Here is a 13534-nt window from a genome sequence, read left to right as displayed (position 1 = left end):
AAGCTCTGCCACCTCTGCCCTCAAGCACAGCTACATGGTTTCTAAGGCACCTCCACAGAACTTCTCAGCAGCCTCTGGGCACAGTTTGGAATCCAGCCCCAGCCTTCCCCAACCAGACATTTCCAGATGAGGTAACTGAGTCTCAGCACTAATTATAAGATACATCAAGGCCTAAATCTTTTTACTGGATCTTGCTGCTACTTTTGGTTATAACCATTACTCAAAAGCCAAAGAAAGTGATCTCCCTTTTAGACGGAGGCTGCAGTAAGCCGAGATTGCACCACTGCACTCCAGCCTGGGCAACAAGACCAAAACTCTGTCTCAGAAAAACCAACCAACCAACCAACAAACACACAAACAAGTGATCTCCCTTTTTTTAATAAGGTAAATGTATGATAGAATTTCGCAGCTAGAAAGACTGTATGCAGTTCAAGTTTTTCATCTGCTCAAGAAACAGATAACGTTTTGAAAGTTCCTCAAGTCAGAGCCATTCATTCTCCTTTATTAGCTTATAGTTATATCTTGTCACCCAGCAGTGATAAGTCTTTTACATTTTAGCAATCTTATAATCAGTATTATTTCAGGTTCTGGACCTTAACTAAAGTTTCAGTAAGATTCCTATTATTGGCCAGGCATGGTAGCTGACACCTGTAATCTCAGCACTTTGGGAGGCCGAAGTGGGAAGTTCTCTTGAGCCTAGGAGTTCGAGGATGCAGTGAGCTATGACTGTGCCACTACATTCCAGCCTGGGTAACAGAGCCCTTTCTCAAGAAGAAAAAGAAAAGAAAAAAGAAAAAAAGGAAAGAAAAGGGAAGAGAAGGGAGGAGAAGGGGAAGGAAAGGGGAAGGGAAGGAAAGGAAAGGAAAAGGAAGGAAAGGAAAGGAAGAAAGAAAAGAAAAGAGAAAAGAAAAGATTACTATTATCTTAAAATGGCTGAGTGCTATCTCCCCAAAACAGGAACATTTACTCTTTGAAATGCACAAAAAATAATGAACACCAATTTATTGTAGACCTAAGTGTGTCCAAAAATCACTATCAATAACTAGCACTATCAATATCATTACCAAACATTATTGAGGTTACATTTCATTATTTTCTGTTGCTAAAAAACTAATTCATTGCTTAATTCATTTAATAATGAGGAAAAATTATGATTAAACTGTGGAACTGAGAAAAAGAATGAAATGTTTAAATACTCCTGCATAGCTTCTCTTCCCTTTTACTAGAATACACATCTCAAGAAGCTGTTCCTACACTTTGCCTAACTTGGTGTCCCCTAGTGCCACAAGAGCACCCTGGTATATGGGGGAATATAAGCAGTGATAACTAATGGCCCTTATGTATTTGTGATTCACTATTTAACGTTGTGTACATTTAACAGTGTCAATGGTTTTTCAAGTGAAGAGAGCAGTAAAAACATAATGTTTTTATTATTATTATTTATTATTTTTTTTTTGAGACGGAGTCTCGCTCTGTTGCCCAGGCTGGAGTACAGTGGCGCCATCTCGACTCACTGCAACCTCCGCCTCCCGGGTTCAAATGATTCTCTTGCTTCAGCCTCCCGAGTAGCCGGGACTACAGGCACCCGCTACCATGCCTGGCTAATTTTTGTATTTTTAGTAGGGGCGGAGTTTTACCATATTGGCCAGGCTGGTCTCGAACTCCTGACCTTGTGATCCGCCCGCCTCGGCCTCCCAAAGTGCTGGGATTACAGGCGTGAGCCACCGTACTTGGTCATAATAATGTTTTTTTAACACTGTCACAAATTTCATATAGCATATAATGTTATCTTGGATAGTAAAAGGAAAAATAATCCACTTATTTTCAACTGACTTATTTGTTGCCCTTTGATTGATTTCCTTTGGCCTTTTGTTCTTTTTCAAACTCATTAACATCTATTCCAGAGGCTGAACAGCTTTAAGTGTTCATTCATCTTCCTATGCGTTCATTATGGAAAAGGTTTAAGGGCTGGAAAGGGCAATTATAGAGATACAAGTAGGATATTGGGATTATCTACAGGTTTGCTTTACTCACACTGTTCTTCTACTACATTACCAAAAATAAAAGAGAGGGGGTAGCAAGTAGGTAATAGTTACCTGTGTCATGTGACATGAGCGAGTTGTGACATTAGCTTATTTAAAAAATCAAGTGAGCTTAGCCACAGCAAATGGATTATTTTAAAAAAAAAAAAAAAGGCCGGGCGCGGTGGCTCACGCTTGTAATCCCAGCACTTTGGGAGGCCGAGGCGGGTGGATCACGAGGTCAGGAGATCGAGACCACAGTGAAACCCCGTCTCTACCAAAAATACAAAAAAAAAATTAGCCGGGCGTGGTGGCGGGCGCCTGTAGTCCCAGCTACTCAGAGAGGCTGAGGCAGGAGAATGGCGTGAACCCGGGAGGTGGAGTTTGCAGTGAGCCGAGATTGCGCCACTGCACTCCAGCCTGGGCGACAGAGCAAGACTCCGTCTCAAAAAAAAAAAAAAAAAAAAAAACAGAGTCTCGCTCTGTTGCCCAGGCTGGAGTGCAGTGGTGCAATCTCGGCTCACTGCAACCTCCGCCTCCCAGGTTCAAGTGATTCTCTTGCCTCAGCTTCCTGAGTACCTGAGATTACAGGTGTGCACCACCACACCTGGCTAATTTTTGTATTTTTAGTAGAGACGGGGTTTCATGTTGGTCAGGCTGGTCTCAAACTCCTAATCTCGTGATCTGCCTACCTCGGCCTCCCAAAGTGCTGGGATGACAGGAGTAAGCCACTGTGCCCGGCTGCTTAATTTACTTTCTATGACAACTTAATTTATTTGATGAAAGGAAAAAAACTGAAATGCTAGGAGGAAATAAGTTTTTTTTTTGTTTTTTTTTTTTTGAGACGGAGTTTCACTTTTGTTGCCTAGGCTGGGGTGCAGTGGGGCGATCTCGGCTCACTGCAACCTCTGCCTCCTGGGTTCAAGAGATTATCCTGCCTCAGCCTCCCAAGTAGCTGGGATTACAAGCATGTGCCACCATGCCTGGCTAATTTTTTGTATTTTTAGTAGAGACGGGGTTTCTCCATGTTGGTCAGGCTGGTCTCGAACTCCTGAACTCAGGTGATCTGCCCGCCTCCGCCTCCCAAAGTGCTAGGATTACATGCGTGAGCCACCACACCCAGCCTTCAGAAATAAGTTTTATGTTTACCAGAAGACCACAAGTTGATTTCAGTTATACTTTGGGTTTCACTTTAATGTTTAGAGAGACCTGTTTCTATAAATGTTGACAGCCAGGTTGCCCCTGGGTGGAACTCTTCTATAAATATTTGGTTTGAGAGACAGTAGAGGAAAAAGAAGTTCAAGACTTTAAAAAATAAAAGAACAATGTTCATGGTGCAGAGGTAAGCAGGGAAAAAATATGATTTCATTCTTTGCATCAGGCATCTAGAGACGGGAAAGTCCTACACACGAGGGCAATCTTGCCCAGCACCATTCTTTCTGACAGGCAGATAACTGTAGGCATGCTGATAAACAGGTTTTTTAAAATAACATGCCAAAAAAATTAAGCTCCAAAATGTTCCATGGTTTTGAGGAAATTCTAGGAAGGCCCCAGCACAGGGTTTGGGGCATGAGCTGCTAGAGGATACTGCAGATAACTCTGCAGGGATAGGGACAACAGAGAGGCTGCCGGGGGGAAGAAGATGGCAGCACAGGAGTTCAAGGAGGAGCGTTTGGTAGAATTCTACAGGCAGGAGCATAGGAATAAACTGTCAGTTTCAGCTTTTTTTTTTTTTTTAAAGCTGCACAATATTCTCTTCAAACAAAACATTATTATTTATATATAATAATATATATTAGATATAACTATATATATATATATATATAAAACCAGCCTAAATTTTGGTATTTTTTTTTTTTTTTTTTTTTTGAGATGGAGTTTCGCTCTGTCGCCCGGGCTGGAGTGCAGTGGCGCGATCTCGGCTCACTGCAAGCTCCGCCTCCCGGGTTCACGCCATTCTCCTGCCTCAGCCTCTCCGAGTAGCTGGGACTACAGGCGCCCGCCACCACGCCCGGCTAATTTTTTTGCATTGTTTTTTTAGTAGAGACGGGGTTTCACCGTGTTAGCCAGAATGGTCTCGATCTCCTGACCTCGTGTTCTACCCGCCTCGGCCTCCCAAAGTGCTGGGATTACAGGCGTGAGCCACCGTGCCCGACCTCAATTTTGGTATTTCTATAAATCTTACTGAAACAGACCCAGTGCGGTGGCTCATGCCTGTAATCCCAGCACTTTGGGAGGCCAAGGCGGGTGGATCACAAGGTCAGGAGTTCAAGACCAGCCTGTCCAAGATGGTGAAACCCCGTCTCTACTAAAAATACAAAAAAATTAGCCAGGCGTGGTGGTGGGTACTTGTAATCCCAGCTACTTGGGAGGCTGAGGCAGAGAATGGCTTGAACCTGGGAGGTAGAGGTTACAGTGAGCCAAGATCGCACCACTGCACTCCAACCTGGCAAAAGAGTGAGACTCAGTCTCAAAAAACAACAACAACAAAAATCTTACTGACCTATTTCATGCCATTCTGTCATTTACCAATAAAATAAGTATTACAGGCACATTTGATTACTGTACTTGAAGCACCTAAAATTTAACTAGCTTCACTAGTGGATATTCCAAATTCGGGCTAAAATAAACAAACACAAAAAGACCCCTGACAGTTTATGTTTAGAGAGGCCTGAGTGTCAACAGTGAACTGCTGCCTGGTGTAAGTCACACACAGGGCAGGGAAGCTGCTGTGGAGCTGAGATGATGGTAAGAGACGGGACCATCTTAAGGCAGAGCACGTGGATGGCAACAAGCTAGGAGGTGAGAGAGGCTGCCCTGGCATGGGTTCACCACACACCACTCAGAGGCACCACAATTAGAAAACACACTGACTCCAAAAGGCAGGAAGTGGAGAAACAGGGAAGGTAATGAAAACATCTTGGCATCTTTACCTGTAGGAGAAGTTCTTGCAGCTGGGCCCGCTTCTGCTTTATCCGTTCTATCCGCCTCTGCTTCTCTATCTTTAAAACATTGGTTACAAAATAATACGAACATAGGTAGAGTATAAAGTATCATTCACTTTCCAGGTCCCTATTCTTTTTTTTTTTTTTTTTTTTTGTATTTTTTTAGTAGAGACGGGGTTTTGCCATGTTGGTCAGGCTAGTCTTGAACTCCTGACCTCCTGATCCGCCCGCCTCGGCCTCCCAAAGTGCTGGGATTACAGGCATGAGCCACCGCGCCCAGCCATCCAGGTCCCTATTCTGAGGTAACAATTTTCCCTAGAGAAACTCAACCCATTTTAACAATATGAATAAAGACAAATCATATCTTTGTAGGGGGCAGGGGTTGGAGTGAACAAGTAGACACAACATCAGATCTGTGGTAACTGTCATCAAAAATGAAATCATACACTTAATGAATACTTGTTAGCAGTACTTGTTGCAATTATTATTCAAGTTCTAATCAAAGTAATAGTACCACTTAGTTTATACTCACTCTATCTGCCAACACAAAAGTAAGCATTTTACACACATCTTAGTTCATCTTCACAAAAACCTTATGAGTTAAGTCCTGTTGTTATCCACTTTGCATCGAAGGGAATGGAGGCAGAGGGCTTAAGTAACTACCCAAGGTCACGCAGCTAGTGAATGGCAAGAGCCAAGATTTGAACCTAAATCCTCTGGTTACAGGGACTCTATTATTAATTACTTTGTTATATTACTCCTCTAAGAATAAGGCAAGATCTTATTTACAATTTCAGCTTAGCTGACTCTCCAATGAGGACACCTGATAATACAGATATCTCACACATCATGGTAGGCTGGGTGTGGTGGCTCATGCCTGTAATCCCAACACTTTGGGAGGCGGAGGGGGGTGAATCACTTGAGATCAGGAGTTTGAGACCAGCCTGGCCAACATGGAGAAACCCCATCTCTACAAAAAATACAAAAGCCAGGTGTGGTGGTGCGCATCTGTAGTCCCAGCTAATTGGGAGGCTGAGACATGAGAATCGCTTGAACTTGGAAGGCAGAGATTGCAGTGAGCCGAGATCACGCCACTGCACTCCAGCTTCGGCAACAAAGCAAGACCTTGTCTCAAAAAAAAAAAAAAAAAAAAAAAAAAGAAACATGCTTATTGGACAAATTTTCCAGCGGTTGGAACCACTGCTTTTTTTCTCAATCTGATAACTACTTAGAGAAAACAGACATTAGGGTCTGAACTTCCTTGCAGTTGAGTTCCTCACTGTCTCCTTGGGCAAAAGCCAATGACATCTATTAAGAAAATTTATGGCCAGGCACGGTGGCTCAGCCTGTAATCCCAGCACTTTGAGAGGCCGAGGTGGGCGGATCATGAGGTCAGGAGTTCGAGACCAGCCTGGCCAATAAGGTGAAACCTCGTCTCTACTAAAAAAAAACAAAAATTAGCCAGGCGTGGTGGCAGGCGCCTGTAATCCCAGCTACTTGGGAGGCTAAGGCAGGAGAATTGCTCGAACCCGGGAGGCGGGGGTTGCAGTGAGCCGAAGATCGTGCCATTGAACTCCAGCCTGGGTGACAGAGCAAGACTCCAACTCAAAAAAAAAAAAAAAAAAAAAAAAGAAAATTTATAGGAGCCCATTGGTTTGGACTGAGCTCCTGCACTAAGCCCAGCAGACCAAACTAAAATGGAGTCACTCATGCTGAAGTTCCATGCCACCAGGCCAAAACTGAGTTGTTTATCTGACCTAGGAAATCAGGAGAGAAAGAGAGAATAGCAAACTACCCAAACAGGCCAGTTGCAGCTGGCATAAGAGAGTGTTCTCTATTTTACCCTTACAAGGAAAGTGATATTGATATGTCCAATCTGCTTTTTGTTCTGTTTCTGCCTCTATCCGCCTTTGCTGCTTCTCTATCTTTAAAACATTGAAGAATGTTCAACCTCTTCTGCTCAGCTTATAGGAACACGCATTCTACTTACTAGTGAGGTGTTGCCAGATTCTAGAATCACAAATAAAAGGCAATTAAGATCTTTAAACTAAATTTGTTACAATTTTGTCTTTCAATCATCAAATAAGACATTTTTCTTGTCTGCTCCAGCAGATTACCTCTTACTTGCTCTGCATCCAGTCTAGTCTGTACTAGGAGTTTCCATTCATGGTTCCTCTATCCACCACGTTTTACTTTTAAATTACTTAAGATTCACTGTAAAATCTGTGTGGTGTTCTGCATTTGAAAAGATGTTGTAGGAGCATCCCTTTATCAGAAGCTCTGACAAGCCAGGCCCCTTACCTGTCCCTCATCCAACCAGGTCAAGCTGCACTGATTCTACCTCTAACACACCTCTCCAATCTCATGGCCGCTGCCATAACTCAGACCATCTCTAATCCACCTCCCCCATTCCATTTCCTTCCCTACCTGTTAATTTTATTTCCAACCCACTGGCAGCGTGATCCTTTAAAAAACATCCTATCAACCCTTTTCTTTGTAATTTATCAACTGCTTCCCTTTGTTTACAAGATCAGGTCTCCACTGCTTAACACTTAGATACCTATCCTCCTTTCTGCATGGCTGTTCCCTAGCCACACCCAGCTCCAGGCAAGCTTTCTCATGCCTGTCTCAGCCCATGCAGCACCTCTGCCTGGAAGGCCCTCCCCACCCTTATCCACTTGGCAAACTACTCCCACCTCATGCCATTATCTCCTTGGTAAAGCCCTCCCTCATCCCTCTTTGCAGAGAATCTGTACATTTCTTTCTTAGGAGTAATCACATTTTTGGTAGCTCTTTTACATTTTGCTTCTCCCCGGTTAGAATGACAGTGCCTTGGGGTCAGAGATTTGCCTTGTATAATCTGTGATTAAGCACAAGGTAGATGTGAATAGGTTTTTTTTGCTTAATGAGTCTTTGGTATCAGCTCAATATTACTGGTCATGAAAATGATGCTCAAATTCCACTCTATCAGAAGGAAGAAAAACAAGAAAAGGAGGATATTTCCACTATAGCATATAAAAAATATTATATAGCTTCTGATGAATATCTGGTTTCTCTCTCCATCCATAAGTATAATAATACCAAATAACTGAATTGCTGGGGAGAAAAAAGACTGAGAAAAACAGGAAACCAATCTTAATTATCTCCCAAAGCTATATGTATGTATGTGTATATATATATATATATATATTTTTTTTAAAGATGGAGTCTTGCTCTCGTCGCCTAGGCTGGAGTGCAATGGCACCATCTCGGTTCACTGTAACCTCTGCCTCCCGGGTTCAAGCGATTCTCCTGCCTCAGCCTTCCAAGTAGTTGGGATTACAGGCATCCGCCACTGGCTAATTTTTGTATTTTTAGTAGAGACAGGGTTTTACCATTTTGACACCCACCTCGGCCTCCCAAAGTGCTGGGATTACAGGCGTGAGCCACCGCCCCTGGCCCAAAAGCCATATTTAACCTCAGTTTACTCCATTTATGGCCATGATAGTAAAATTATGTCCAGTCAATTTAGAAACAGTATGTCAGGGAACATGCTCATTTAGGAAGAATTTTCTATAATGCTTAAAGTTAACAGAACTAAAAATGCTTCTGCATACATCATTCCAAAATTCTATCCATTCTGGTAAAGACACAAAGGAAACACTATTCATTCTGTTGCTACTATTTCTAAAGTCAAATGTAAAAGTCTGACTTTCACAGCTATATTCAGAATATTGTGTAACCAATAAAGGAAATAAACAGCCAGCTTGATCCATTTTTTTTTTTTTTGGATACATACAGCAAGCATCTCATCAAACAAGATACCATTTCACCAAAAGTTTATCAGTAGAGTGCTCAGAATTAACTTAGGATGAAATAAAAATCTTCTCTAAGAAACAGTAAAATCAAATTGTTATTTAACTTTTATATCCCTCAGTTTCATCATTTGCAAATTAAACTGTAGAGAATACCTATAAGGCACCTTCCAATTCTAAAACTCTACAGTCTGTTAAAAAATGACATAGTATACATGAAAAATTGGAAATATTTTATATTACAATTACATTTTTAAATTAAAATGCCTGTGATGTAAAATAATGCAAACAGCTATTCATAAACAGATTTTCTCACTTACCTCCAGATTCTGACATTCCTGAGCAGAATTGGTAGGCAGGCCAATCCACTTGATTTCTTTTTTTTCCTTTGAAATTATGTTCATTGCCATTAGCACATTTAAAGCATCATAAACTCTTCGCCTAATGTTCTTCTGATCGTAAGCCTGCTAAAAAATATTTTCATTGAGTGATAAATTTTAAGGGTTAAGATACAGTCACATGATATGAATATATCAAATTAATATTACATCTATCTTCAAAGTGCTGGAAGGATTCTATTTTTTTATTTAGCCAACTGACAAAAACATCCAAAAGAATTCTATATTCCGTGAAAATATCCCTCAAAATTAAAGATGAAATAAAAATACTTTCAAACAATATAAAACAAAATAATCTTAAAAATAAAGATCATGTTACCTGCAGATCTACACTGAAATATACTAAAGGGATTTCTTCAGGTAGAAGAAATATCATCTAAGATGGGAGCTTAGATATGTAGGATAGCATGAAGACCAACCCAAAAAGTAAATATGTGGGTAAATCTCAATTTTCAGTGTATAAAACAATAATAATGCCTTATGGAGTCTAGAATACAGAACTTAATATACATGACAATAAATAGTATATATATAAACAGAAAAAGGTATTGGAGGTAAAGTGTTCTGAGCCCTTGCATTACCTGGGAGGATTTTAGACTTAAAAAAATCAAGGACATTTATTCAAGTTCTGGGTAAAACTGTGCTTCTCAAAATGTGTTCCTTGACCACTGCTGATCTGCAAACTGTCTCCAATCTACAATGGGACTAGGAACTTGTACCAAAATATAATCCTCTATATGACAAGGGACACTGTTCAGTTCAGCTGACCATTTTTATTCTTTTTTTTTTTTTGAGACAGCGTCTTGCTCTCTTGCCCAGGCTGGAGTGCAGTGGCGCAATCTCAGCTCACCGCAACCTCCACCTCCCGGGTTCAAACGATTCTTCTGCCTCAGCCTCCCAAGTAGCTGAGTCTATAGGTGCACACCACCATGCCCAGCTAATTTTTCTATTGTTAGTAGAGACAGGGTTTCACCATATTGGCCAGGCTGATCTTGAACTTCTGACCTCGTGATCTGCCTGCCTCGACCTCCCAAAGTGCTGGAATTACAGGCGTGAGCCACCGTGTCTGGCCTTTTTCTTCTATTTTTTGATAGTAAGACTTACTCATTGAAGGAAACCATGTTGGTTTTACATTATGGAACAAGGTCCTCAGGAAATGCAACGATAATAAAGGATGGTGGAGAACACTGAATCCACTTAAATATAAAACTAGATCTAAATAAGTGGGGGATTTAAGTTATAGAACTGAATGTAAATATTAGAAATCTTGACAATGGGCCAGGAGTGGTGGCTCATGCCTGTAATCCCACCACTTTGAGGGGCCGAGGCGGGCGGAACCCCTGAGGTCAGGAGTTCAAGACCAGCCTGGCCAACATGGCAAAACCCCATCTCTACTAAAAAATACAAAACTTAGCTGGGAGTGGTGGCGCATGACTGTAATCCCAGCTACTCAGGAGGGTGAGGCAGGAAAATCGCTTGAATCTGGGAGATGGAGGTTGCAGTGAGCCAAGATTGAGCCACTGCACTCCAGTCTGGGTGACAGAGCTAGACTCTGTCTCAAAGAAAAAAAAAAAAAAAGAAATCTTGACCCTGTAGAAACAATGATACTGTAACAACAAGTACTGGGAGGAGGCAATGTGATAGGTATGCCAATTTCCTCTTTTTGATATTGGAAGGGATATGGACGTTGTTCAAAGCAGATTAAATAATAATAAAGGGTTCAGCACAATCTATGTATTTAAAGTAATAAAAACAACTATTTTTCCGAGACAGAGTCTTGCTCTGTTGCTCAGGCTGGAGTGCAGTGGTGAGATCTCAGCTCACTGCAACCTCTACCTCCTGGGTTCAAGTGATTCTCCAGCCTCAGCCTTCTGAGAAGCTGGAATTATAGGCGCCCACCACCACACCCGGCTAATTTTTGTATTTTTAGTAGAGACAGGGTTTCATCATGTTGGCCAGGCTGGTCTCCAACTCCTGACCTTGTGATCCGCCCACCTCGGCCTCCCAAAGTGTTGGGATTATAGGCGTAAGCCACTGCACCCGGCCTATGGTAGTATTATTAACAAATATACTAATATATCTAATCTGAATCCTATGGTAGAAGAGAAAAATGGAAGACAGAAAAAAAACATACGTTTTTCTTCATAACCAATAGATACTGTCTATAGGTGGTAACTCAAGGAACTTAAGTTATAAAGGTAACCAGCTGAAGAACTGAGACTACAAGCATTCTAAATTACCAGAAAAATAACAAAGCAGTGAATAAAGAGAAAAAAACTCAACCTTTGTTTATATCCTGGGAAGGTGGTGGTGATAGGGTATTAGTAAAAATGTATTTTAGGCCGGGCGCGGTGGCTCACGCTTGTAATCCCAGCACTTTGGGAGGCCGAGGCGGGCGGATCACGAGGTCAGGAGATCGAGACCGCGGTGAAACCCCGTCTCTACTAAAAATACAAAAAATTAGCCGGGCGTGGTGGCGGGCGCCTGTAGTCCCAGCTACTCGGAGAGGCTGAGGCAGGAGAATGGCGTGAACCCGGGAGGTGGAGCTTGCAGTGAGCCGAGAACGCGCCACTGCACTCCAGCCTGGGCGACAGAGCGAGACTCCGTCTCAAAAAAAAAAAAAAAAAAAAATGTATTTTAGATACTGAAAAGTGCTAAGAAGAAATGCTTCATTGTGGTGACAGGTGAGTGAAGATCACAAGGCAGGGAGAGAGAAGCCATATGAATACCTAGCAAAGACTGCTCTAGGCAAAGGAAACAGCAAGTGTAATGGCCTGATCAGGGACAAAACATATAGCTGGAGCATAGTGACATGTGGCTGGAGGGTAGTAAATGAGAAAGTGCATAGCAGAAGACGAGATTAGTGAGGTAGTGGTGGGCAAGATCACACAGGGGCTTGCAGATCATTGTGAGAACCATGGCTTTCACTCAGAAACAGAATGCTATATACTTTTTTTTTTCAAGTGCCTAGAGAACATGAAAAGAAAATCACCATATAATGGCTCCCAAGGAAAATCTCAATGTAATACAAAAAAAAAGGGAAATAGCTCAAATCATATTCTCTGGACAAATTAAGTAATAAAAGTAAAACTTTAAAGCAACAAATAAAACTTGGAACTGTAAGAACTCTTTCTAAGGCAATTTTTAGGTCAAACAAATTAAAACCAAAATTACAGAACATCTAAAGAATAATATATCAGAATCAATAGGATAGGGCTAAATCAGTGCTGTAGAGAAACAGTCATAGCCATATATATATATATATATTTTTTTTTTTTTTTTTAAAGAGACAAAGTCTTGCTTTGCCTCCCAGGCTGGAATGCAGTGGCATGATTGAATTCCTGGGCTCAAGCAATCCTCCTCAGCCTCTGGAGTAGCTGGGACTACAGGTTTGTGCCACGGCACCTGGCTAATTCAAAAAAAAACTTTTTGTAGAGGTCAGGCATGGTGGCTCATGCCTGTAATTCCAGCACTTTGGGAGGCTGAGGCTGGAGGATCACTTGAGTCAAGGAGTTCAAAATCAGCCTGGGCAACATAGTGAGACCCTATATCAAAAAAAAAAAAAAAAAGATAAAAGAATTTTTTTTCTGTAGAGGCAGAGCCTTGCCATTTTTGGTCCCAGCTACTCAGGATGCTGAGGCACAAGCATCACTTAAACCTGGGAAGCAGAGGTTTCGTTGAGCCGAAATTGCACCACTGTACTCCATTTATTTGAGACTCTGCCGGACAACTGATTTTTTTATAAACATATTTATGTATTCCCTTTCCAATTAAAAATAAAATTTTCGGCCGGGCGCGGTGGCTCAAGCCTGTAATCCCAGCACTTTGGGAGGCCGAGGCAGGCGGATCACGAGGTCAGGAGACCGAGACCATCCTGGCTAACACAGTGAAACCCCATCTCTACTAAAAATACAAAAAATTAGCCGGACGTGTTGGCAGGCGCCTGTAGTCCCAGCTACTTGGGAGGCTGAGGCAGGAGAATGGCATGAACCCGGGAGGCGGAGCTTGCAGTGAGCCGAGATTGCGCCATTGCACTCCTGCCTGGGAGACAGAGCAAGACTCCGTCTCAAAAAAAAAAAAAATAAAATAAAATAAAATTTTCTTGTTGACTTAGACATTGAAGAAACAATAAGATTCAGAAACAATAAAAAATTATTGGATAGGTGACCAAATTTTTTTTTTTGAGATGGAGTCTCGCTCTGTTGCCCAGGCTGAAGTGCAGTGGTGCGATCTCGGCTTACTGCAACCTCTGCCTCCCAGGTTCAAGTAATTCTCCTGCCTCAGCCTCCTGAGTAGCTGGGATTACAGGCACGTGCCACCATGCCTGGCTACTTTTTTGTATTTTTAGTAGAGACAGGGTTTCACAGTGTTAGCCA

The 13534-nt window shown here is 41.9% G+C and overlaps 1 protein-coding gene across 19 annotated transcripts in view; it reads right to left on the bottom strand.

Moving 5' to 3' along the window:
- Window positions 1–13534, bottom strand: part of TFDP2 (transcription factor Dp-2) — a 198596-nt gene that overhangs the window by 11965 nt on the left and 173097 nt on the right. For 12 of the 19 annotated variants that reach the window (XM_055295185.2, XM_063610686.1, XM_063610689.1 and 9 more), the window contains 2 exons: window positions 9081–9227; window positions 4955–5023 (listed from right to left, as the gene is read on the bottom strand). In XM_055295185.2, the coding sequence (XP_055151160.1) occupies window positions 4955–5023; window positions 9081–9227 (216 nt within the window). The remainder of the gene's footprint in view (window positions 1–4954; window positions 5024–9080; window positions 9228–13534) is intronic. The other 7 variants (XM_055295186.2, XM_063610679.1, XM_055295188.2 and 4 more) reach the window with 1 other exon arrangement.

Source organism: Symphalangus syndactylus, chromosome 10, assembly GCF_028878055.3.
Source record: "Symphalangus syndactylus isolate Jambi chromosome 10, NHGRI_mSymSyn1-v2.1_pri, whole genome shotgun sequence".
NCBI classification, from domain to species: Eukaryota; Metazoa; Chordata; class Mammalia; order Primates; family Hylobatidae; genus Symphalangus; species Symphalangus syndactylus.
The sequence above is the reverse complement of the archived record's forward strand: the minus strand, read 5'-3'. Positions and strand labels throughout refer to the sequence as shown.